This window comes from Rana temporaria, chromosome 7 (genome assembly GCF_905171775.1).
Source record: "Rana temporaria chromosome 7, aRanTem1.1, whole genome shotgun sequence".
NCBI lineage: Eukaryota > Metazoa > Chordata > Amphibia > Anura > Ranidae > Rana > Rana temporaria.
In genome coordinates this window covers 169,206,626-169,231,950 of record NC_053495.1, presented here as the reverse complement: position 1 = coordinate 169,231,950, position 25,325 = coordinate 169,206,626, and the positions used below count along the sequence as shown (strand labels likewise).

General features: G+C 45.6%; 1 protein-coding gene across 2 annotated transcripts in view; it reads left to right on the top strand.

The window, feature by feature from the left end:
• PCSK9 (proprotein convertase subtilisin/kexin type 9) overlaps positions 1–25,325 on the top strand; it is a 53,714-nt gene that overhangs the window by 17,189 nt on the left and 11,200 nt on the right. For both annotated transcript variants that reach the window (XM_040360407.1, XM_040360408.1), the window contains exons 6-11: positions 1,251–1,392; positions 2,185–2,381; positions 2,714–2,897; positions 4,176–4,346; positions 19,899–20,047; positions 24,279–24,456. In XM_040360407.1, the coding sequence (XP_040216341.1) occupies positions 1,251–1,392; positions 2,185–2,381; positions 2,714–2,897; positions 4,176–4,346; positions 19,899–20,047; positions 24,279–24,456 (1,021 nt within the window). The remainder of the gene's footprint in view (positions 1–1,250; positions 1,393–2,184; positions 2,382–2,713; positions 2,898–4,175; positions 4,347–19,898; positions 20,048–24,278; positions 24,457–25,325) is intronic.

The following is a 25,325-nucleotide window of genomic DNA, read 5'->3' as shown; positions in this document are numbered from 1 at the left end:
AACCCCTGTCCCATTTGGGGTTCCGTTACAACAATTATACGACAACTGTGCAGCCTGAGCATAGAGAAGAGAGCTTCTAAGAACCCAGCCCTGACATCTCTATACTTTATTTGTCTGAGAAATCATTTTTAAAAACACCCCCTGGCATTTCTGGCAGTGGCCATCTTGAGTAAGGGCAGATGATGCATGTAGCATTTACTTCTTGGAATCCATCTAGCTCTAGGAAACCATTAGCATGGCTTAGGTCAGCATAGGTTGAACTGAGAACCATACCTCCCCTCCTGAAGAATCCTGGAATGTATAACCTAATTTGCCTAGGCTTGGAACCCCCCCCTATGGTTTCTAACATCAGCCCTGAGGGCCTGTGTATAGTCACTACATACTGTATAAGAAGTAGTTCTGAGCAGAAGAGAAAGACTGCATAACTCATGAGTATGAATTTACTTGTTGCCTGATTTACTCCTTAATTAAAATTTATAGACTGCTGGGGCCAGATTCACAGAAGAAATACGCCGGAGTATCTACTGATACTCCGGCGTATTTTCAAATTTGCCGCGTCGTATCTTAATTTGTGATTCACAAACAAGATACGACGGCATTTAAGATCCGACAGGCTTACGGCTTCGTACGCCTTCGGATCTTAGGCTGCAATACTTCGGCCGCCGCTGGGTGGAGTTTGCGTAGTTTTCCAGCGTCGGGTATGCAAATTAGCTTTTACGGCGATCCACGAAGGTAGTCGCGTGCGTTACGCCGTCGCAAGTCGTTTTTTCACGTCGCAAAGTTAAGCCTGCTTTTTCATGGCTTAACTTTAGACCAGCCATGTTAAAGTATGGCCGTCGTTCCCGCATCTAATTTTATTTTTATTTTTTTGCGTAAGTACGTTACGCACGTCGCCATTCACAAACACGTCGGGGCGCCGTAATTTTGCGCAAAGCACGGCGGGAAATTTCTAAACGGAGCATGGCAGAACGTTCGGCGTGGGAACGCGCCTAATTTAAATGGTACACGCCCCATTTGAATTAGGCGGGCTTGCGCCGGACGGCTTTACGCTACGCCGCCGAAAGTTTACACGCAAGTGCTTGGTGAATCCGGCACTTGCGCTGAAAACTTGCGGCGATGTAACGTAAAGACGATACGTTACACCGCGCAAATGTACCTGAATCTGGCCCCTAATGTTTTGGTTTAGTAAGAACCATGTACAGAATAACTGAGCTTCTGTGATGTCAGATATTTATTTACTTTTTTTGCAGGCCAGTAAATGTGAAAGTCATGGAACACATATGGCTGGAGTCGTAAATGGAAGAGACGCGGGTGTTGCCAAAGGTGTCAACCTCCGCAGCCTGCGAGTTTTGAATTGCCAGGGTAAAGGAACAATTAGTGGCAGTCTAATGGGTAAGTATATATAGTTACATAGTTAGTCAAGTTCATCCAGTTCAACCATAAAATATATATATATATATATAAATATATATATATATATATATATATATATCAATCATACAATCCCACATACCCAATTCTATACCCACAGTTGATCCAGAGGAAGGCGAAAACCCCCAGCAGAGCATGATCCAATTTGCTACAGCAGGGGAAAAATTCCTTCCTGATCCCCCGAGAGGCAATCGGATTTTCCCCGGATCAACTTTACCTATAAATGTCAGTAACCAGTTATATTATTAACATTTGGGAAAGAATCCAGGCCTCTCTTAAAGCAATCTACTGAGCTGGCCAGAACCACCTTTGGAGGGAGTCTATTGCACATTTTCACAGCTCTTACTGTGAAGAAACGTGTCTGTATTTGGAGATGAAATCTCTTTTCCTCTAGACGTAAAGAGTGCCCCCCTGTCCTTTGTGAAGACCTTAAAGTGAATAACTCCACACCAAGTTCAGTATATGGATCCCTTATATATATATATATATATATATGTTAACCCTTAAAAGTTACAGTTGTACCTTAATGTTATACAATGCAACAGTTGTCCATTATCACTGGTCAAAGCAAAAGTCTTTTCCAAGTTTCCTCCATCCAAAGTTGTATGGAAGTTGCACTCCTAGTCCGAGCAACTTCGGTGTAGTACAATTGTGAATGGAGCCTTATTCTTTTGTATCATATGATAAATATACTACCAGTCCACTTATCAGAAAAATTCAACTTCAATATGAGGAATTCTGTATCCTTTTCAGGTCTGGAGTACATCAGGAAGACGTTGATTGAACAGCCATATAGCCCCCTGATCATCCTTATCCCCTTTGTTGGGGGATTTAGCCGAACACTCAATATGGCCTGTCATACTCTCATCAAATCTGGTGTGGTGATCATTGCAGCCGCTGGGAATTATAAGGATGATGCCTGTCTGTATTCCCCAGCATCTGAGCCAGAGGTACGAAATACTGATGTATTGTGGTCCAGAATGAAGTTTTATTACTTCACTAGAAACCAATGATTTATCCCTTTAAAAGGCTTATCATGCCGTTGTCCAATATATCATATTAACCAGTAGGCCATTGCCTTACTAGCATTTTCTAATACGTTACTTCTACATTATTGCTATATTCTAATGTCTGTTGGTTGCATAAGGGCTGTAAACCAAAACTGTCTAAAATCAACTGCGCGGATTAGCCAGGACCACTTTTTTGGGTTGAGAATTGCTGCTCTTGTCATTTTTCATTCTGTGAGAAAATGTGATTTATTGGACACCTTTGTCTTATACAGGTTATAACTGTCGGAGCCACTAATTATGAGGACCAGCCAGTAGCAATGGGAGTGCTTGGTACAAATTTTGGAAATTGCGTTGACTTGTTTGCTCCAGGAGATGATATTATAGGAGCCTCTAGTGACTGCAGCACTTGCTTTATATCTAAAAGTGGAACTTCACAAGCAGCAGCACATGTAGCAGGTATGGGCACATACAAAATACACTGGGCCATGCAAAGTGCCAAGGCTTTATGCAAATTACAGTAACCCGTGGCATTTTAGATCAGTAGAAAAATTCTTACCAGTAGCTTGGATTTGTTTTTTGTTTTTTTTTATATGTCTCTGTATCTTTTACTATGGGGCTTGGGCCTAAGATTGGCCGCCTAACCCTAATTTTCATGGTATTCCCATTGTGGAGGCCTGTGCCATTCTACAACAATAACAAATACTATATTATAATCAATGGCCCGGATTCAGTAACAATTGCGCTTTTTTTACGGAGGCGCAGGGCAACGTTTTTGCCCTGCTCCCCCGCAATTTTTTTGCGCTGCCCTCGATTCACGGAGCAGAAGCTCCGTAAATTGCGCGGGCGCGCCGGCAAAATGCCCGGCGTAAGCGTGCGCAATTTAAATGATCCCGTAGGGGGCAGGAATCATTTCAATTAGGCGCGTTCCCGCACCGATCGCAGAGCGCATGCTCCGTCGGGAAACTTTCCCGACGTGCATTGCGGCAAATGACGTCGCAAGGACGTCATTTGCTTCAAAGTGAACGTGAATGGCGTCCAGCGCCATTCACGAATCACTTACGCAAAGTACGTAAATTTCAAATTTCGCGACGCGGGAATGACGGGTATACGTAACATTGGCTGCGCCTGCAAATAGCAGGGGCAGCCTTACGCGAAAACCGCCGTACGGAAACGACGTAAACTGCGTACACAAGGCTCGCGCAACGTTGTGAATCGGTGTTAGTATGCAATTTGCATACTATACGCTGAGCACAACGGGAACGCCACCTAGCGGCCATCGCAAGAATGCAGCCTAAGATATGCGGGCATAAGAGCCTTATGCCGCGCATATCTTAGGCTGCAGTCGGCGTAACGAGGTTCCTGAATCAGGAGCATTCGTTACGCCGGGGGAAGTAAGCAATTGTGCTGTGTAACTTATGGTTACACAGGCGCAATTGCTTCTTGAATCCAGGCCAATATTGTCAAACCAATCTGACCGAGCTACTTAAAGCCTGTAAAAAAAAAAAAGGATCTCTCATAATCTCGCCCGATCACTCAAATTCGATGGCCGCACGAAAATCGGCAGTTACTGCGGCCCACTAATGGTGGGAAATTTGAATTAAAATTCTAAGTTACGATTTTCGAAAGAAAATACAAATACAAAATGCACATTTTAATGTTTTATGTATTGACATAATTTCTATTTCTTCTGACAAATTGATTTGTTGGTCACTATTATGTAAATTTCTGTTCTAGGTATTGCAGCAATGATACTGAATGGCAAACCAGACTTAGCTGTAACTGAACTGCGACAGCGGCTGATCCATTTCTCTACTAAAAATGCCATCAATGAAGCTTGGTTCCCTGATGAGCAAAGACTAATCACTCCAAACAGAGTTGCTGGATTACCTGTTAAACTAGCCAGTGGTAAGCAGTGGTGTATTTAGGTTTTGTGCTGCCCTAGGCCTGACTAAACTTGTGCAACCCCTAATTTAAATATAATCCACCCCTTCCTGTCAAGACCACACCTCTTCCTGTTTAAGGCTTGCCCTGAAATTTTCCAGTGGAGATTTAGCTTAATCTGCAGAGATTTCCTCTCACTTCCTGTTTGGCTATGGGGCAGGAAATGAAAGGAAATGAACGGATGGCAAAAAAATAATTAACAGGGGCTATAACCATCCCTTGCTCTATCCTAAAAGTGTAGCACAAGCCGGCGGGGACTCTTTTTATGCTGCTCCCCTGCAAAGTGCTGCCCTAGGCTTGGGCCTTGTAAGGCACCGTAACTAAAAACATCATGGCATCCATTGCTTCCTCTCCTGCCCACTTTGCTGCACTTGCTACACATGTTCACGGGTTTAAGAGAAGAATTGTCTTTGACCCCACTCAAATTGTTTTGTTCTCTTTTACTGCAAACAGAGAATCTGGTTGGTTGCTGTGAGATACACAGATTGACATTTTGGGGCAGATCCACGTACCTTCGTGCAAGAATCCGCCGGGCGCAGCGTATCTAAGATACACTACGCCGCCGTAACTTTTTTTTTTTCGAATCCTCAAAGAATTTGCGCCGTAAGTTACGGCGGCGTAGTGTATCTTTGGCGGCGTAAGAGCGCGCAATTCAAATCTCTGTGATGAGGGCGTGTTTTATGTAAATACGTCGTGACCCTACGTAAACTATGTATTTTGCGCCGTCCGTGGGGGTATCCCAGTGCGCATGCTCGAAATTAACCCGGAACAAGCCAATGCTCACAACGGTGACGTCATTCTACGCAAATCCCTATTCGCGAACGACTTACGCAAACGACGTAAAAATTTTAAATTTCTACACGGGAACGACGGCCATACTTAACATTGAGTACGCCTCAGAATAGCAGCTTTAACTATACGCCGGAAAAAGCCGAACGCAAACGACGTAAAAAAATGCGCCGACCGGACGTACGTTCGTGGATCGCCGTAACTAGCTAATTTGCATACTCGACGCGGAATTCAACGGAAACGCCACCTAGCGGCCGCCGAAAAATGGCATCTTAGATCCGACGACGTACTAAGACGTACGCCTGTCGGATCCATCCGAGATGCCGTCGTATCTTATTTTGTAGATACAAAACAAAGATACGACGCGCAAAATTTGAAATTACGCGGCGTATCAAGAGATACGCCGGCGTAATTCTTTTGTGGATCTACCCCTTTATTTTTATGGGGAAGTTTTTTTGTGCTTTCTTTCCTGGGAAGATTTACCCCACTGTTTTTCCTGCTGACCAATGTCAGATAGAATTTTAAGTGGTTGTAAACCCTTACATACCAACCGAGATGCCTGGCCTCAGGTGATACTCAAAGATGAAACAAATCCTCCTACATATGTTGTACCTGTTTATCTGCTGTCTTCTCTTCTCTACATCCAATTCAAAATTCCGAATAATAAAGCTTGCCTGCGCTGTCAGAAAAAAGGGGGTGGAGAACTGACGTTACACTCTGCAGAGCTTAGTGAGGAGAGCTCTGAAAGTTTATTGGAGCAAAGGGACTCACCCCCTTCACGCAGCACACAGGAACAGAGCTGAGGCTGTCAATCAACTGGAATGTGCTCCCCTGTCACCTTTTTTCTCTTGGTGTCAGGAAAACTTGTCAGAAGTGACTCATGCTGATAGAGGAATGAGGCAGCAGACAAAAAATACACTTAGGCCCAGATTCACGTAGGGCGGCGTAACTTTGTGTGGGCGTAGCGTATCTTATTTACGCTACGCCGCCGCAACTTAGAGAGGCAAGTGCAGTATTCACAAAGCATTTGCGTCCTAAGTTACGGCGGCGTATCGTAAATGGGCCGGCGTAAACGCGTGTAATTCAAAGTAGGCTGTAGTGGGCGTGTTGTATGGTAATGAATTGTGACCTCACGTAAATGACGCACCTAACGAACGGCGCATGCGCCGTCCGTGAACGTATCCCAGTGCGCATGCTCAAAATCACGTTGCAAATAGTCAATGCTTTCGACGTGAACGTAACCTACGCCCAGCCCCATTCTGAATCGGCTTACACAAGCGACGTAAATGACGTGAAATTCTACGGCTGTCCCGACGTCCATACTTAACATTGGCTGCGCCATTTTTTTGGTGGTTTATCTTTACGCCTGAAAACGCCTTACGTAAACGGCGTATCTTACTGCGACGGGCGTGCGTACGTTTGTGAATAGGCATATCTTGCAAATTTACATATTCTCGGCGTAAATCGCCGTACATGCCCCTAGCGGCCAACGTAAATTTGCAGCTAAGATACGTCGGCGTAGGAGACTTACGCTGGTCGTATCTTAGCAACAGAGAAGTGTATCTCAATTTAAGCATACGCTTAAAGATACGACGGCGCGGATTCAGACTTTTGACGGCGTATCTACTGATACGCCGTCGTAAGTCTTTGTGAATCTGCCTATTAGTGCTCTTGATTGAGACGCAATAAAAGTACACACTATAGAGGGATGGGCTTTGTTCATATTTCATATCTGAGGTTTACAACCACCCTAAATTTAACAGTTGTCATGAGAGCAAGAACTGAGGGGAATTCTTCCAATGTTGCTTTCTCAGGTTGGGAACAATTTGTTGATAGATGAAGGCAAATTTTTACCTAAAAATCTGCCCAGGTATGTCTGTGTATTTTACAATTTCTGGCCACCAGAGTCAATGTCCTTCAATCACAGTCTGTCTATATCAGTTGGTTTGTAAACTACTAAAGTAAGCCACACACCAGTAGAAACATTTATATTCTTATAGTTAGTGGGGTCGAATCGATGTTAATTTTCCAACGTAGCGATGAGTGAATTAACCACTTCAATACCCGCCCATTGTCATTTGACGTCCACAGATGGGATCTCCCATCCTGGGTGGACGTCAAATGACGTCCTGGGCTTTGCGGGTGGATATCTGAATGATACCTGCAGCTAGAGGCATCATCCAGATATCCTTGTGTTCTGCCGGCGATTCTGCGCAACATAAGAACGATCATAGCGGCGGTTCCACCGCTTGATCGTTCTTACAGGCGGCGGGAGGGGACATCCCCCCCCTCCCGCCGCCATCCGGTGCCTCTCCGGGCTCTCCGGTGCCTCTCCGGGCCATCGGGGGCCCGGAGAAAGAATCGTCCGGCGCTCGCAGGAAGCATAGAGATGACTGGTGACCAGATGGTCACCAGTCATCTCTATGACCGTCGGAGGACCCGGGCGCGATGTGATGACGTCACGTCCGGGTCCCTGTAAGTAAACAAAGCCGCAATTGCGGCTAGTAAGCAACAGTATTCATGAGATCAGTGAATTTTTTTTCACCAATCTCATGGTTTCCAGCCTGGGGGAGAGATGTGGGGTCTTATTGACCCCGCATCTCTCCATAAAGAGGACCTGTCACACACATTTCCTATTACAAGGGATGTTTACATTCCTTGTAATAGGAATAAAAGTAAAAAAAAAAAAATTAGAAAAGAAGTGTAATTTTTTTTAAAAAGAAGTAAAAAAATAAATAAAAGAATAAAAAATAAAATTAAAACGCTCCTGTCCCCGGTAGCTCGCGCACAGTAGCGAACGCACACGTAAGTCCCGCGACATATGTGAACGCCGTTTAAACCACATATGTGAGGTATCGCCGCGTGCGTTAGAGTGCCAGCAACAAATCTAGAACTAGATCGCCTCTGTAAATCTAAACTGGTAACCTGTAAAAAAAAATTAAAGCGTTGCCTATGGAGATTTTTAAGTACCGAAGTTTGGCGCCATTCCATGAGTATGCGCAATTTTAAAGCGTGACATGTTAGGTATCTATTTACTCGGTGTAACATAATCTTTCACATTATACAAAAAAATTGGGCTAACTGTTTTGTTATTTTTTTAATTCATAAAACAATTTTTTTCCTAAAAAAAGGGCGTTTGAAAAATTATTGCGCGAATACCGTGCAAGATAAAACGTTGCAATGACCGTCGTTTTATTCCCTAGGGTGTCTGCTAAAAAAACATATATAATATTTGGGGGTTCTGCGTAATTTTCTAGCAAAAGAATGATGATTTTTACATGTAGGAGAGAAGTGCCAGAATACGCCCGGTAATGAGGTGTGTATAAAAGCCCGGTATTGAAGTGGTTAAAAGAAGGGCATTTTTTTTTAACAAACAAAATTCTAACTGTAAATGTAGTTTTCATACGTGAAAATTTGTATTTATTGTAATAAGCATGGATCCTGTAATTAAACATTGAATATGAAACATTGGCATTGAAATCTAACTAAACTTTCTAGGGTCTTCATATGAAATTTGTTGAATCCATGATGGTATTACTGAATGCTCCGATGAACAATTTTTCTGAATTTCACTACAAATGTTTGAATAAAATTCCATTGGCGTATGGCCAGTTTAAGGATATCAGGGCACACTTTAGTGTTCTGTGGCTTATAAAAACATGCACAGCCTATGGCCTTGTGTGTTTTTGTGGTCTCTGAACTCTTCAATCAGTCCTAATTCTTTATTACTCATGGTAGATAGGCTGATTAAACATTTATAATATGGGTCTCTGTACACACAGGGGCAGATCCTCAAAGATCTGCACCGGCGCAGAGTATCTGAGATACGCTACTCCGCCGTAACATACCTGGCTTTGGTTTGAATCCAGAAAGAATTTGCGCCGTAAGTTACGGCGGCGTAGTGTATTTCTCGCGGCGTAAGGGCGCCGAATTCAAATGCGGCGAGTAGGAGGCGTGTTTCATTTAAATGACGCGCGTCCCCGCGCCGAACAAACTGCGCATGCCCCGTCCCTCAAAACTCCCAGGGTGCATTGCTCCAAATGACGTCGCAAGGACGTCACTGTTTTCGTCGTGAACGTAAATGGCGTCCAGCCCCATTCACGGACGACATACGCAAATGACGTAAAAATTTCAAAATTAGACGCGGGAACGACGGCCATACTTAACATTGAGTACGCCACCAGATAGCAGCTTTAACTATATGCCGGAAAAAGCCGAACGGAAACGACGTAAAAGAATGCGACGGCCGCTCGTACGTTCGTGGATCGTCGGAAAAAGCTAATTTGCATACTCTACGTGGATTACGACGTTAACGCCACCCAGCGGCCGCCGGAAAATTGCATCTTAGATCCGACGGCGTACTAAGGCGTACGCCTGTCGGATCTAACACAGATGCCGTTGTATCTTGTTTTGAGGATTCAAAACAAAGATACGACGCGGGAATTTTGAAATTACGCCGTAATTTCTTTGTGGATCTGCCCCATAGTCTAAAGCTGTCAATATATGGATTGAAATTCAGCTGGTTCAGCAGGGACCAGCTGAATTTTGATCCATCTATGACCGTTCTTCAGCTCAATAGAAGATGATCTAATGATAGACTTCTGTGGAATGGAACTGTTGGGAAAACTCTGCAGCTGCTGAAAAGTGTATTTTGGCAGCAGAAGAATTCCATTGTCAGAATACAATGGCTGAGCCACAACTCTCAGCATTCCCAGCCAATGTTGAGTGCTCCATGACCCAGGGGAGCTAAAGCTGTAGAATCACGTGACCAGATCAGACAGAACTAAAAAAAAGGTAAGCATATACATCTTTTTTACACATGGGCAGTGGCGGTTCGTCCATAGAGGGCGCTGGAGCGCCACTCCCTCTGGCTCTCACCGCCACTGAGTCTAATAACATAGATTCATGCATTGCACGAATCTATGTTATTATCGCCACTGCCGCTGTTCTATTCAGATGGTCGTCGCTCATGTCCGGCCATCTGAATAACGGCAGCTGGTTGGCTGTACGGCTCTGATAGGCTTTCCGAGTACAGCCCTTGGGTCCCGGAAGCTTATACAAGGAACGCACTAGGGATGCGCTCCTTGGATAAGACTGACAGGCGTCCCAGCCAATCAGGTTGGCTAATTCTGGCTACAGGTAACCTGATTGGCTGAGACGCCTGTCAGTCATCGAGGGCGGTAGAAGACATCGAGGGACGTTGATGGCTGACTCCAGTAAAGGTAAGTGCCAGGCGAGGGGGGGGAGGGGCACTTTACAGGGCACAGAGGCGACGAAGGGCACTACTAGGAATGTATGGATGAAGCTACATTAACATTTTCCACAACAAAGTAGCTAAGAACGTTCTAAATCCACCATAACTATAATAATTACGAAATGCCTGATAGTATCAGGCTGATACAAGGGGTGAATACTCTTACACATCAAATGTGGCATTCTCTTCCTCATCAGACTGCTATTCTTGAATAAATATTAGAAGATATGGTTTTATTGATGGCACAGTGGCTGTGTTTGATGGCATGGCACAGTGGTGACAATTGATGGCACAGTGGCTGCGTTTGATGGCATGGCACAGTGGTGACAATTAGTGGCACAGTGGCTGCGTTTGATGGCATGGCACAGTGGTGACAATTGATGGCACAGTGGCTGCATTTGATGGGCACAGTGAGGCTGCAATTTTTTTTTTACGTTTGCGCCCCCCCAAAAATTTTGAGCAACAGCCGCCACTGGTAGACAGGATAGGTGGGATAGAATGGGGAGGGAACATGTTTAAGAATATGTTAAGCTTAATTTCCATGCACATAGGGCCAGATTCACATAGATTAGCGGATCTTTAGATCCGCGTAATCTATGTGATTTACGATCCGCCGGCGCAATTTTGCGAGGCTAGTGCAGTATTCACAAAGCACTTATCTCCAAACTTGTGCCGGCGGATCGTAACTCCCCCGGCGGAATTCAAATTCCGCAGCTAGGGGGAGTGTACAATTTAAATCAGGTGCGTCCCCGCGCCGATTTAACTGCGCATGCGCTGTCGGCAAAATTTCCCAGTGCGCATGCTCCAAATGACGTCGCTAGGACGTCATTGTTTTCGGCGTTAACGTAAATTACGGCCATCCGTATTCGCGACCGACTTACGCAAATGACGTAAAAATTCAAAACTCGGCGCGGGAACGACGGCCATACTTAACATTAGCTACCCCTCATATAGCAGGGGTAACTATCCGCCGGAAAAAGCCGAACGCAAACGACATAAAAAAAAGTGACGGGCGGGCGTTCGTATCTGAATCGGCGTATCTCCTCATTTGCATATTCGTCGCGAGTAAAACACGAAACGCCACCTAGTGGACAGCGGAAGATTGCAGCCTAAGATCCGACGGTGTAAGTCACTTACACCTGTCGGATCTAAGGGAGATCTATGCGTAACTGATTCTTATGAATCAGTCGCATAGATCCGACCGTCGGATCTCAGAGATACGACGGCGTATCAGGAGATACGCCGTTGTATCTCTTTGTGAATCTGGCCCAGTCAGTATAATGTTATGGGATGATTGATGTTGATCCTGGCCTGGTGACAGGTCCTCTTTAAAGACTTTAAAAAAAGCCACTTGCCTCTGGCTTAAAGCTTTGCAAATACTTTGTAAGAGCTTGCTGTATACATTGCTCTTATTCATGATGATGCCTGTACTGTACATGGCCTGTCAGTGCTACACCAGTCATGTCCCCAATAGATTTACTCCAAAGCCAATAAATAAAGCAGGTTGTCCAAAATATATTTTCAGTCTGAGAGAGACACCTGAACTTTAATCTCCAGCAGCTGCCAAATCAAACTGCTCTCTTGATAACACAAAGGCCCGGATTCAGTAAGATTTGCGCATAAATTACGGAGGCACAGGGCAACGATTTTGCCCTGCACCCCCCGCAAATTTGCGCCGCTGCCCTCGATTCACGGAGCAGTAGCTCCGTAAATTGCGAGGGCGCGCCGGCAAAATTGCCTGGCGTAAGCGCGCGCAATTTAAATGATCCCGCAGGGGGCGGGAATCATTTAAATTAGGCGCGTTCCCGCGCCGATCGTAAAGCGCATGCGCCGTCGGGAAACTTTCCCGACGTGCATTGCGGCAAATGACGTCGCAAGGACGTCATTTGCTTCAAAGTGAACGTGAATGGCGTCCAGCGCCATTCACGAATCACTTACGCAAACGACGTGAAATTCAAATTTCACGACGCGGAAACGGCGGGTATACTTTAGCATTGGCTGCCCCTACTATTAGAAGGGGCAGCCTTACGCTAAAGACGCCGTACGGAAACTCCGTAACTTGCGTACGCAGGGCCCGCGCAACATTGTGAATCGGTGTTAGTATGCAATTTGCATACTATACACTGAGCACAATGGGAGCGCCCCCTAGCGGTGTTTGCAAGAATGCAGCCTAAAATCTGCGTGGCATAAGAGCCTTATGCCACGCAGATTTTAGGCTGCAGTCGGCGTTACGATGTTCCTGAATCAGGAGCATTCGTAACGCCGGAGCAAGTCAGCAATTGCGCTGCGTAACTATGGTTTTTTTTTAATCCAACAAAAGTTTTTATTTGTTTTGCAGAGGTACAAGGCATACAGAATCCCCTCGACACGTCGGGGACATAAACATAAAATAGAGAAAAAAAAAAATCAAGGCCATACAAACATGTACAGATATAGCAATCCCATTCTGGAGGTGAATCCCCTCCCCCGCCACCACTCCGGACATTGCTCTCATGGCATCCGCACCCATCCAGATCTCACCCAACATTAATACCCAGCAACCTATCCATCACCAAGTCCACCGGGGCTAGGCCCGGTACATCCAACCACTTTGCCCATAACTTCTCAAACTTGTGGGCATTGCCCCTGTGTTGGTATACCAGTTTCTCCATCCTCATCGTTGTCCCAATGTTGGTGATCCACTCAGCACGGGTCGGGGGGGCCTCAGCTCTCCAATGAACCATGATGAGTTTCCTCGCCTGGAACAACACCCTGTGAATCACTTCCCTGTCCGCCTCTTCCCATTCGTACTCCTCCAGAGCCCCCAAGAGACATGCCCTCGGGTCCTGCGGAAGAGTCACACCAAATGTTGAGTTAATGGTACTCACCACTCCTGCCCAATAGGTGTGGAGTTTGGGACATCTCCATAACATATGGATCAAATCTCCATGGTCTCTCTTACAGCGTGTACAAGTAGGGTCAAGTTGCGGGTTCATCTTACTAAGTCTGTGTGGGGTGTAATAGGTACGTAACAGGATGTACAACTGGGTAAGCTTTTGTGATACATTCAGGGAGCACTTGCCCACCGCCTGAAAAATCTCCTCCCACTGTTCCCCATCCAACTCTCCCGCATCCGCTTCCCACCTCTCTCTTATCCTCAGGGGGTGCTGCTTCATCACATATTGCAACAAAATGGTATAGCACTGGGAGATAAAGCCTTTCGACGTTTCAGCGTCCCCCAGAAGACTAAAAGCAGGAGTAGGTGACAGGCACCACTCGGAAGAGCGACCCTGCACCACCACTGCGTGCCTCAGCTGTAGGTAGGAGAAGTACATTGACTGTGGCAAGCCAAACTCCTCTTGCAACGCAGGGAACGTACGTAACACTCCATTACGAAATATGTGTGTGAGGTGTGTGACCCCATATCTTTTCCATCTGGTCCCCGATTGCAACTTGGCGAGTTCAGTGTAGGTGTCATTCTGCCATATTGGACTGTATTTCGTGAATCCTTCCGCATTCTGAACATATTTGACCTTATTCCATACCTTCTGGGTTAGACTAAAAGTGGGGTATTTCTTATGTGGTTTAGCAAAGGCCTGTGCCTCCAACGCGTCAGGAATCGGACTTCTGCCCACGGTGTGCTCCAGGAGCTTCTGAGCTGAGGACCGCACCGCCGGCCGAAACATACCGACCAGCTGCTGCATCTGGGCCGCCAAATAGTACAGCCAGGGGTTTGGCAATGCCAATCCCCCGCTATCCTTAGGTCTCTGTAGGTGCTCTAATTTAATCCTAGGAGCCCCGTCTCTCCAGATGAGGCCTCGAAAGATACTATTAACCGTGTGGAAAACTTTCAAGGGGATGACCATGGGGGTGTTATGGAGGAAGTATAATAACTGTGGCATAAGTATCATCTTAACTAAATTCACCCGGCCTGCAACCGATAACAACAGGGCCTTCCAAGTTTTAACTTTGTCCCTAAATCGCAATAACAAGGGGGATATATTGAGACGGATGAAGTCCCGCGGCTGAGCCGTGATCTGCACCCCTAGGTACTTAAAGGAGGGAGTAATGGGAATAGGGCACAAGGGATTAATTACCTGCGTGTTGTCACCGTCCAGCAACAGCAAGGCCGACTTTGACCAGTTAATAAGTAAACCGGAAAATCGGCCAAACTCTGTGATCGCTACCATGGCCTCTCTAAGGGAGGTGTCCGTATCCCCCAGCAAAAGGAGGGTATCATCCGCATATAACATCACCTTTTCCTGCTCATCTCCATAGCAGAAACCGGTGATGCGGGGGTTGGCTCTGATACTAATGGCCAGCGGCTCAATAGCCAAAGCAAAGAGGAGGGGAGACAGAGGGCACCCCTGCCGAGTGCCCCTCCTCAGTGCGAAACTCCCTGACAGGGAGCCAAACGCCCTTATTGCCGCCTGTGGCTGACAGTATAGCAAGCGCACCCAGGAAATGTAAACCGGACCAAACCCGAATTTCTGCAACACCGTCCAAAGGTAGTTCCAATCTATACTATCAAACGCCTTTGTGGCGTCTAAGGACAGTAGTGCCCTACTGCCCATGTTGTCCGCCCGTGCCTGTATATTAAGGAACAGCCTCCTAAGGTTGACCGCCGTGGATTTATTGGGCATGAAGCCAGCCTGGTCTCCATGCACAATTGAAGTTATCACCCCATTCAGCCGCATGGCCAGCACCTTGGCCAGTATCTTAATATCACTTTGCAGTAAGGAAATGGGGCGGTACGCACCTGGGTCTACAGGATCTTTGCCTGGCTTAAGTAGCAGGACTATGTTAGCCTTAGTCATAGACGGGGGTAAATTCCCCCTTTCCCTGGCCTTGTTAAAGACCTTCAGTAATTGGGGGAGTAATGTTTCAGAGTACTGTTTATACACCTCCATGGGCAGCCCATCTTCCCCCGGGGCCTTGCAGTTGGGGAACGCACCGACCGCCCCCACCAGTTCCTCCACTGTGATTGGCTTATCCAGCAGAATACGCTGGTCAGCGTTCAGTTCTGGGAAGGCCAGTTGGGCTAGGTATAGCTCTAGGTCTCCCTGTGTGTATGCCGTGCCCGAGCTGTACAGGGTCTCATAGAAACCCGCCAGTTCCTGCATAATCTGTTCTGGTTGCGAAACTAATCCTCCAGAGCTAGATCTTATGGCCCCTATAGCCGGCGATCGTTGGTGGGAGTTCGCAATCCGGGCCAGTATACGGCCAGTTTTCTCACCCTCCTCAAAGAACGCCTGTTTTGCAAAAAAACGTTTCTTCTCAGCAGACGATGAGAGAAGTTGCTGGTAGGCCGACTGAGCGGCCTGCTAGGTTTCCCTGGTCGAGTCAGAAGGATCCGCCACGTAGGCCCTCTCCATGTCCTGAACCCTGTTCTCTACTTCAATCAATAAAGCTGTTGAGGCCTTTTTAACCCCGTTCACTTCCCTGCTAAGTATGCCTCGAAAATGCTCCTTGAAGGCGTCCCAATGTTCCACCTCCATGTCCATCCCCGCACCCGCTGCAAAGTACCCCCGTACCTCCTCCAATATCTCCCCATGTGAACGTATGAGCTGTAACCAGAACGCATTCAATTTCCATGGTGCCTTAACTAAGTTCCCCTGCGGAGCCACTAAGAGCTGTATCACTAGAGCTGAGTGATCCGACACGCTGCGGGGCCTGTGTGACAGGTCCGCTATCAGCGGAAGCATGCTCAGATTTCCCACCCCCAAATCAATCCTGGACAGACAGCCGTGAGTTTTTGAGAAACACGTATACTGCCTGCCTCCCGGGTTACGGTGTCGCCAGACGTCCACCCAGCCCACCTCTTGCAACAACCGCGCCAGGGGAGTACTCCTAGCGAGGGCAGAGGGTCTAGGGGCCGGATGTCTATCCGCCACCTGATCCAAGCAACAATTGAAATCTCCCAACGCGAGCAGCGGAGCCTCCGGCCTACCGTCCAAAAAAGAGAGGAGGAGCCGGAGCACCACTGCCGTGAAGGGCGGGGGAATGTAAACGCATGCTATGACACAGATTAAATTACCAATTTTACAGTGAACAAATACATAGCGGCCCTCTGGGTCTATGACACTTGCGATCTCCTGAAAATCCACTGCATTATGCACCAGTACACTCACCCCCCTCGAAAAGGAGGTGTGTGTAGAGTGATACGCCTTACCCACCCATTTGTATTTCAGGAAGCACACGGTCTCCGCCGTCAAGTGAGTCTCCTGAAAGCAAATCACCCCTGGCAAATATTTCTTTAAACACATAAACAACATTGTACGTTTTAGTGGTGAATGCATACCCCTCACGTTCCATGAAACAATAGGCACTTTAGCCATGAGAGTCCTCCACTAAAATCATGTAACTATATACTGGTGAGCATAAATACACATTCTGGTCCCACGTCTGGGAAGGCAGACCCACCCCCAGGACCGTCCACATCTGTATACTACCTTGCAAGCGGGCCAAAGGCCTAAGTCTCGTGCCATGTACCTCTTTCCACGAATGGCAACTGAAAAAGTGATAGAAATTAATGTAACCTGTGGACCAAACGGGCCCCAAATATCCACGTACCACCAACAGGGCGGATACAACTCTTTTTGCGATTACTTGTCGACTGACACTGTTCGCATTAACCATCAGCATAGCACACTTTTTGTTTAGAGCATCACTCCTCACATCTTGCTGCCACTTATCATGTCCCCCGGCCAAGAGGGTGAAGAAAGAATCAAAAAAAAAAAAAAAAAAAAATTTTTATTTTGCGGAAATGGATCTTCCTATATGGAGCATAAATGTCTGAAAAAGGAGATCAACAGGGAAAAAGTAGGGGCTCCCCCCTAAACAGGATCAACTCAGACATTCTCTCGGTTGTGCAGAATAGGTGCCCGAAGGCAAACAGTAAACCTCCCACCCCAGTCCCAGGGCTCACTCTCCTTCCTCCTGCGCTCGCCTTTGTAAGTATTGTTCATTGCGGTCCAGCCACGACATGGCCTCCTTAGCGGATTCAAAAAATTGGGCTTGGCCCCTAACCACCACTCTGAGCTTCGCAGGGTATAGCATTGCGTAGGGAAGTTGCAGGTTTCGCAGCCGTCGCTTCACATCAAGGAATTTCGCCCTGCGTCTCTGCACCTCTTGTGAGAAATCCGGATAGAAGGACACCCGCACTCCATTATATTGAATAGTGGCTTTTTCCCGGGCCTGGCGGAGCACTGCCTCCCTGTCACGGTAGTGAAGCAGTTTAGCCAGGATAGATCTGGGGGGGCCCCCCTGTTGTGGTGGGCGCGAAGGGACTCTGTGGGCCCGCTCCACCGCAAAGAACGGTGACAGTGTTTTTTTGCCAAAAAGTTCCAATAGCCAGTTCTCTACGAACGTGGTGGGGTCCTTGCCCTCCACCCTCTCCGGTAGGCCCACTATGCGGACGTTGTTTCGTCTAAGACGGTTCTCCATATCTTCTACACGGTCATAAGCCTCCCTTGCCATCTGCAAAGCTGCCCTGGTATCCTGGGCCATGGGGTGCATCTGGTCCTCCACCTCACTGACCCTGCTTTCCACCGCAGTGGTGCGTTCACGAATTTTTTGCATATCCTGCCGCAGCAGGCCAAACTGTTCCTTAATGGTGTCAACAGAGGCCGTGCATTTGTTCACAGCTTGTAATATGTCCGCCAGCGTGGGCTGCACTGCAGTCGCGGCCTGTGGTGCATCGGCCTGGCCGCCATCTGGCATGGAGCCGGCCTGATCCCCATCCACCTCCTCTCCCCAATGCAGCTGGGCAGTGTCTTCCTGCATAGCAGGCCCGGCCTGGTGTGCGTCCCCAGAGCGGGACGGTTGTTCCTGTCCCCCAGCCCCCGACATTTTTTGGGCATAATAGAGCATGTCCTTAGGGGGGTCTTTGCCCGAGGTCTTGCCCTGCTTACTGTGCTTGGGCCCCGATTTCTCCGCTCCACGAGGCGTCCCCTTCACAGCCAGCGCGGCGGCGCCATCTTGGATCTCCGGCCCTGCGGTCTCTCCTTGTCCTTTGCGGGTCATCCCCCTGGTACAGAGTGCCGGTGGTGGTACCGCTGTGATCCCGGTGTCGTCAGCTGCCAGCATAGGGTGGTTGCGGATCGAAATTTTGGCCGGGGAAGGATCGTTACCGGATCACCGCTGGGAGCTGTGAGAGACGCGTCCTCTCACATGCCTGTCCTGGCCACGCCCCGCGTAACTATGGTTACGCAGGCGCAATTGCTCTCTGAATCCGGGCCTAAGTTCTTATATTCCCATGGCATGTTGACATACTATGGCTGCCTGGGGTATAGTGTTTTGTGCAATGAACAGAACAAGGAGCAGTTCAGTTTGTTCACATTCATGTATTATTTAATTTTCTGTAACCCCTCTTAAAATGGCTATAAGGGCTTAAAGGGGAGTTCCACCCACAATTTCACTTTTTAAATATAAATACCCCTGTAATACACAAGCTTAATGTATTCTAGTAAAGTTAGTCTGTAAACTAAGGTCCGTTTTGTTAGGTTGTTACAGCATTTAGATAGTTTATAATCTAGAAATAGACCGTGCCCATCTTAAGTGTGGGCATCATGAAGCCAGACTGTATGACTTCCTGGATTTCAGCTTTCCATATCTCGCACATGCTCAGTGCACAAGCAATGTAATAAGTTTCAGTCAGGTTTGCAAGGACTACTGGGAAACATGATGCCTATCCCAGAAACCCTTGCAAATAGCCTAGGCAAATAAGGAGGAGGAAGTAATGAAGGATTACAAAATAAAGGTATTTACAAGCAACAAATTAAATAAAAATTGTCCATTCTGAACACTATGAGATTAGAGCATGCAGCACAGACTAACATAAAAAAATGGGTGGAACTCCACTTTAAGGTTTTTTTTTTTTTACCTTAATGCCTTCCCTGCATTAAGGTAAAAAACCTTCAGTGGTCAGTCCCCACCTAAATAATTACCTATACCGGATCTCAATCCAGTGCTGTGCCCAAAAGCAGCGGCACCACTCTCTCTTCTCACTGGACATGGAGGCTGTCAATCAAATCCTGTGAGGAAGGAGCAAGGGGTGGGGCCAAGCAGTGTGTGTCAATAGGCACAGACAGCCTGGCTCGGAATCAAGCACGTACCAGTGCCCCCGTAGCTTGCTTTGGGAGCACTTGGAAGGGAGGAGGAGCCAAGAGTGCTGGTGGAGGACCCCAGAAGATGAGGTTTGAGTTGCTTTGTGCAAAACCATTACACAGAGCAGGTAAGTATAATATGATGGTTATTTAAAAATAAATAACTTTACAATCACTTTAAATTAAACAGCACATATTTCTAATTCCCTACTGCTATGAGGTTAACCCATAGATTACATTTGCCCAATTGAAATCAGGGATGAGCTCAGGCGTGTTCGGACTCTAGTCGAAACCCATCTGAGCTATTTCACCTGAAAGCTGTCACTGCTCACCACCAATCATAAGCGACTGAGGCATATAAATCTGTTTCTCACCTTTTTTTTTTAGATGAGGAGCTCCTATGTCGAACGGCTTGGTCCAAAATATCAGGCTTTGCCCGAACAGCAACGACCTCTGTCCAATGTACTGAGAACGAGGAAATGTTCAGTTGCTCTAGTTTCTCGAAAAATGGAAAAAGGAAAGGGGAGCAAGTGGAGGTAGGTGTAAAGAATATTCAAATAACCTGTGGAATGGAATTTTATCTGCAGAGGGTATGATTAGGAAACGGTACGGCCAACTTGAGGCTTTCAATGTTTAGCCTCAACATGCTCGGTGGGAAGGGTACACTGAGTCATGTAGTTTCTGAATCTCATCTTCAATTCCAGGGGTCTTCAAACTTGCTCAGTTTGCGCAGTGCTTTACAACATCAGGGAAGACAGTACATCACAATACAATTCAATACAGGAGGAATCAGAGGGCCCTGCTCGTTAGAGCTTACAATCTAGAAGGGTCAAGTGGAACAAAGGGTAGTAGCTGTGGGGGATGATCAGATGGACAAAATTAAATACAGTTGTTAGGTGTGGGTAGGGTAGGCTTCTCTGAATAGGAGGGTTTTCAGGGATCCTCTAAAAGCTAATAGAGAAGGAGATAGACGGACATATTGGGGTAAGGAGTTCCATAGGCTGGGACAGGCTCTGGAAAAGTCCTGGAGACAAGTATGGGAGCAGGTGATGAGAGAGCTAGAGAGCAGGAGGTCTTGAGAAGAATGAAGAGAACCATTAGGTTGGTATTTAGAGACTAGGTCATTGATGTAGCTAGGGGCAGAGTTGTGGATGGCTTTGTAGGTAGATGTTAGTATTTTGAATTAAATTTGTTGGGCGAGCGGAAGCCAGTGGAGGGATTGACAGAGAGGAGTAGCAGAGACAGAGCGGTTGGTAAGGTGGATTAGTCTGGCATCAGAATTCATGATGGACTGAAGGGGGGGGGGGGGGGTAGAGTATGCAGAGGTAAGCCAATAAGGAGGGAGTTGCAGTAATCGAGACAAGAGATGATCAGGGAGTGAATTAAGAGTTTTGTTGTGTCATTGGTTAGGAAGGGGCATATTTTGGAGATGTTGCAGAGGTTGAGGCCGCAAGATTTGGACAGTGATTGGACGTGAGGCTTAAAGGAGAGTTCAGAGTCCAGGACTACTCCTAGGACCTTGGCATGTGGGGATGGGCTGATAGTTGTGCCATCAATTTTGACAGAGAGATCAGGGGAAGAGGCACGTGGGGGAGGAAAAATGATAAGTTCAGTTTTGGATAGATTAAGTTTGAGGAAGTGGTGTGACATCCAAACTGATATATCTAATAGTAAATTAGCGATACGTGAGGAAAATTAAGGAGCGAGTTAAGGTTGCAGAGAAATAGATTTGAGTGTCGTCAGCGTAGAGGTGGTATTGGAAGCCGTGGAAGGCTATCAGCTGACCCAGGGAGGAGGTGTAGATTGAAAATAGGAGAGATCCAAGAACAGAACCTTGCGGGACCCCAACAGAGAATGGAAGAGGAGAGGAGGAAGTAGAATTGTAAGCAGGGCCGCCATCAGGGGGGTACAGGCATTACACCTGTAAGGGCCCCGGAGCTCCCCAGGGGCCCGGATGGCAACCCCCTTTAAAAAAAAAAAAAAATTTTTTTTTTTTTTTTAGGGGCCACTTTTTTTTTTTAGAGGTCCGGAGGTCCCCAGGGGCCCGGAGGCCCCGGATGGCAACCCCCCTTTTTTTATTTATTTTTTATAAAAAAATATTTTATTTATATATTTTTATTTTATTTTTTAATAAAGGGCCATTTTTTTTTTTTTTAGAGGTCCGGAGGTCCCCATATATATATAATATTATTATTATTATTATTAAAGGGCCCAGAGGTCCCCAGGGCCCCGGGTGGCAACCCCCCTTTTTTTATAAAAAAAAATATATATTTATATATATATATATATATATTTTTTTTTTTTGTCTTTATATATTTTTTTATAGGGCCCCGGATGGCAACACCCCTTTTTTAATAAAAAAGTTATATTTTTTTTATATATATATTTTTTTGTCTTTATATATTTTTATATATATATATATATATATATATATATATTATTATTAAAGGGCTCAGAGGTCCCCAGGGCCCCATGTGTGGCAAATCCCCCCTTTTTTTTATAAATGTTTATTTTTTTATTTATATATATATATATATATATATATATATATATTTATTTTTTTTATTAAAGGGCCCTGAGGTCCCCAGATGGCAACCCCCCTTTTTTTCCATAAATGTTTATTTTTATATATATATATATATATATATATATATATATATATATATATATTTTTTATTATTAAAGGGCCCAGAGGTTTCTTTTTTTCATTTTTATTAAAGGGCCCAGAGGTCCCGGATGGCAACCCCCCTTTTTTGTAATTTCTTTATATATATATATATATACATACACACACAAACATTTATATATATTATTAAAGGGCCCAGAGGTCCCCAGATGGCCACCCCCTTTTTAAAAAAAAAATATATTTTTTTTATATATCTTTTTTATTTTTATTAAAGGGCCCAGAGGTCCCCAGATGGCTACCCCCTTTTTGTATACATTTTTTTTCTTTACTTCTTCTTTTTTGTGTAAAGGGCCCCCCCGCTTCTCAATCCGCGGCAGCCCCCACCCCCCGCTTCTCAATTTCAGGCGGCAGCACCCCCCCCCCCCCCCGATTCTCTGCTCCAGGGGGCCCATGCCTGAAGCTGTGTAAGGGGCCCCATAATTCCTGATGGCGGCCCTGATTGTAAGTAACGCTAAAAGTGCGGTTGGATAGGTAGGTAGAGAACCAGCGAAGAGTACAATCATGGAGACCAAATGTGTGGAGTTTTTTGAGGAGGAGGGGTTGGTTAACCGTATTGAAGGCGGCAGAGAGGTCCAAGAGTAGGAGTACAGAATAGTGTACATACAGTATACTTTAAGCTGAGAGGTGACAATCCCAGCGTTCAGTTTAGCAAAGTGAAGTGTAAGTTACACCACCATTTTCCAAGCACTCTTTCTATGCTTAATCTCTTTAACTAGGTGAGCTATATTTGTATTAAGCCTGATATTTGTTTAAAAAAATTAGCACAGAGGGGGGAGCACTCACATTTGCCAACATCCGTAAATACAGAGGACAGAAAAAATTACTTGAAGGACAGTAATTAATGGGCGGACTTTTGAGTAGGGGTGCAACGGATCAAAAAACTCACGGATCGGATCGATCCTTGGATCAGGAGTCAAGGATCGGATCATTTTCGGATCAGTAAAAAAAAAAAAAAAAACACAAGACAAACAAAAGTTTTGTCTTTTTACATTTTTATTAATATATTTTTTTACTACCAATGGCGGCGATCAGCGATTTTTTTCGTGACCGCGACATTATGGCGGACACATCGGACAAATTTGACAAATTTTTGGGACCATTACAGTGGGAAATATGGCAATTACAGTGTTACTGTTTTACTAGTGTGGGGGCAATGTTGGCTATGGCTATTATTAATAGCCATAGCCAACATTGCCCCCACACTAGTAAAACAGTAACACTGTAATTGCCATTTTTGCCACTGTAATAATAGTCATAGCCAACATTGCCCCCACACTAGTAAACAGTAACACTGTGTGTATAGCCATTTTCCCCCTGTAAAAGCCATTAGCCAACTCACTGTACTGATGTACTCGGTCCGTCTCACTGTACTTGTCACTGTAGGTTGCATGCAGAGTCAGCGCGCTCTTGCAGAATAGAAAAGATCCACGAGCAGAGGAAGGGATGATGACGTCAGCGCGCACCGCCGCCGAGTGTACCAAGATGGCCGACCGTTCCGGAGCTAGGCCGAAGCCGCGGTCTTTCCTAAGGCCGCGGTGGCGGTGCGTTCCGCGGATCGCATACTGTGCCGATCCGAACAGGTCGACCCGTTCGGATCGCGGATCGGGCACGATCCGTTGCACCCCTACTTTTGAGGCAAGACGGGAATATCAAAAATACATAGATTTTATTACAGAAATTATACAAAATTTATACATAAATAAATCAATAAAAGATAACCATATAGGATATATGATATGGAAAATATCCTCTGTGCATCGTCAATGCCTCTGTGCATCGTCAGTGACGATGCACAGAGGATATTTTCCATATCATGATATATCCTATATGGTTTTCTTTTATTGATTTATTTATGTATACATTTTGTATAATTTTTGTAATAAAATCGATGTATTTTTGATATTCCCGTCTTGCCTCAAAAGTCCGCCTATTAATTACTGTCCTTCGAGTAATTTTTTCTGTCCTGATATTTGTTTGTTGTGCTGACACCATTCAGATAGCTACGCTTTCCAATTTGTTGCCCAGGTCAGGATTCTAAAAGATACACAGAACTCATAATAATGTCTTTCTTTAACACACAGGATAAGGATGGTAAGAAGACCTGCATTGCCCACAATGCATTTGGAGGTGATGGAGTATACGCTATTGCAAGATGCTGTGTTTGGCCAAAAGCAAACTGCCAGGTGAATGCCAGTATTCCTGATGGTACAAACAGCATGTCTACCGCCAGCTGCTCGGAGGAGGACCATGTTCTAACAGGTACTTACTAATAATCTAAAGAAAAGTCATACATATATAGTGATATATATATATATATATATATATATATATATATATATATATATATATATATATATATATATACACACACACACACATAGTGCCTTGAAAAAGTATACCCCCTGAAATGTTCCACATTTTGTCATGTTACAACCTAAAACGTAATTGTATTTTATTGGGATTTTATGTGATAGACCAACACAAAGTAGAACATAATTGTGAAGTGGAAAGAAAATGATAAATGGTTTTCAACATTTTTTACAAATAAATATCTAAAAAGTGTGGCGTGCATTTGTATTCTGCCCCTATTACTCTGATACCCCTAACTAAAATCTAGTGGAACCAATTGACTTCAGAAGTCAAATAATTAGTAAATAGAGTCCACCTGTGTGTAATATAATCTCAGTATAAATACAGCTGTTCTGTGAAACCCTCAGAGGTTGGTTAGAGAACCTTAGTGAACCAACAGCATTATAAAGGCCAAAGAACACACCAGACAGGTAAGGCATAAAGTTGTGGAGAAGTTTAAAGCCGGGTTAGGTTATAAAAAAAATATCCCAAGCTTTGAACATCGCATGGAGCACTGTTCAATACATTATATGAAAATTTAGTATGGCACAACTGCAAACCTACCAAGACATGGCCGTCCATCTAAACTGACAGGCCGGGCAAGGAGAACATTAATCAGAGAAGCAGCCAAGAGGCCCATGGTAACTCTGGAGGAACTGCAGAGATCCACAGCTCAGGTGGGAGAATCTGTCCACAGGACAACTATTAGTCGTGCACGCCACAAATCTGCCCTTTACGCAAGAAGAAATCAAGTGTTGAAAGAAAGCCATAAGAAGTCC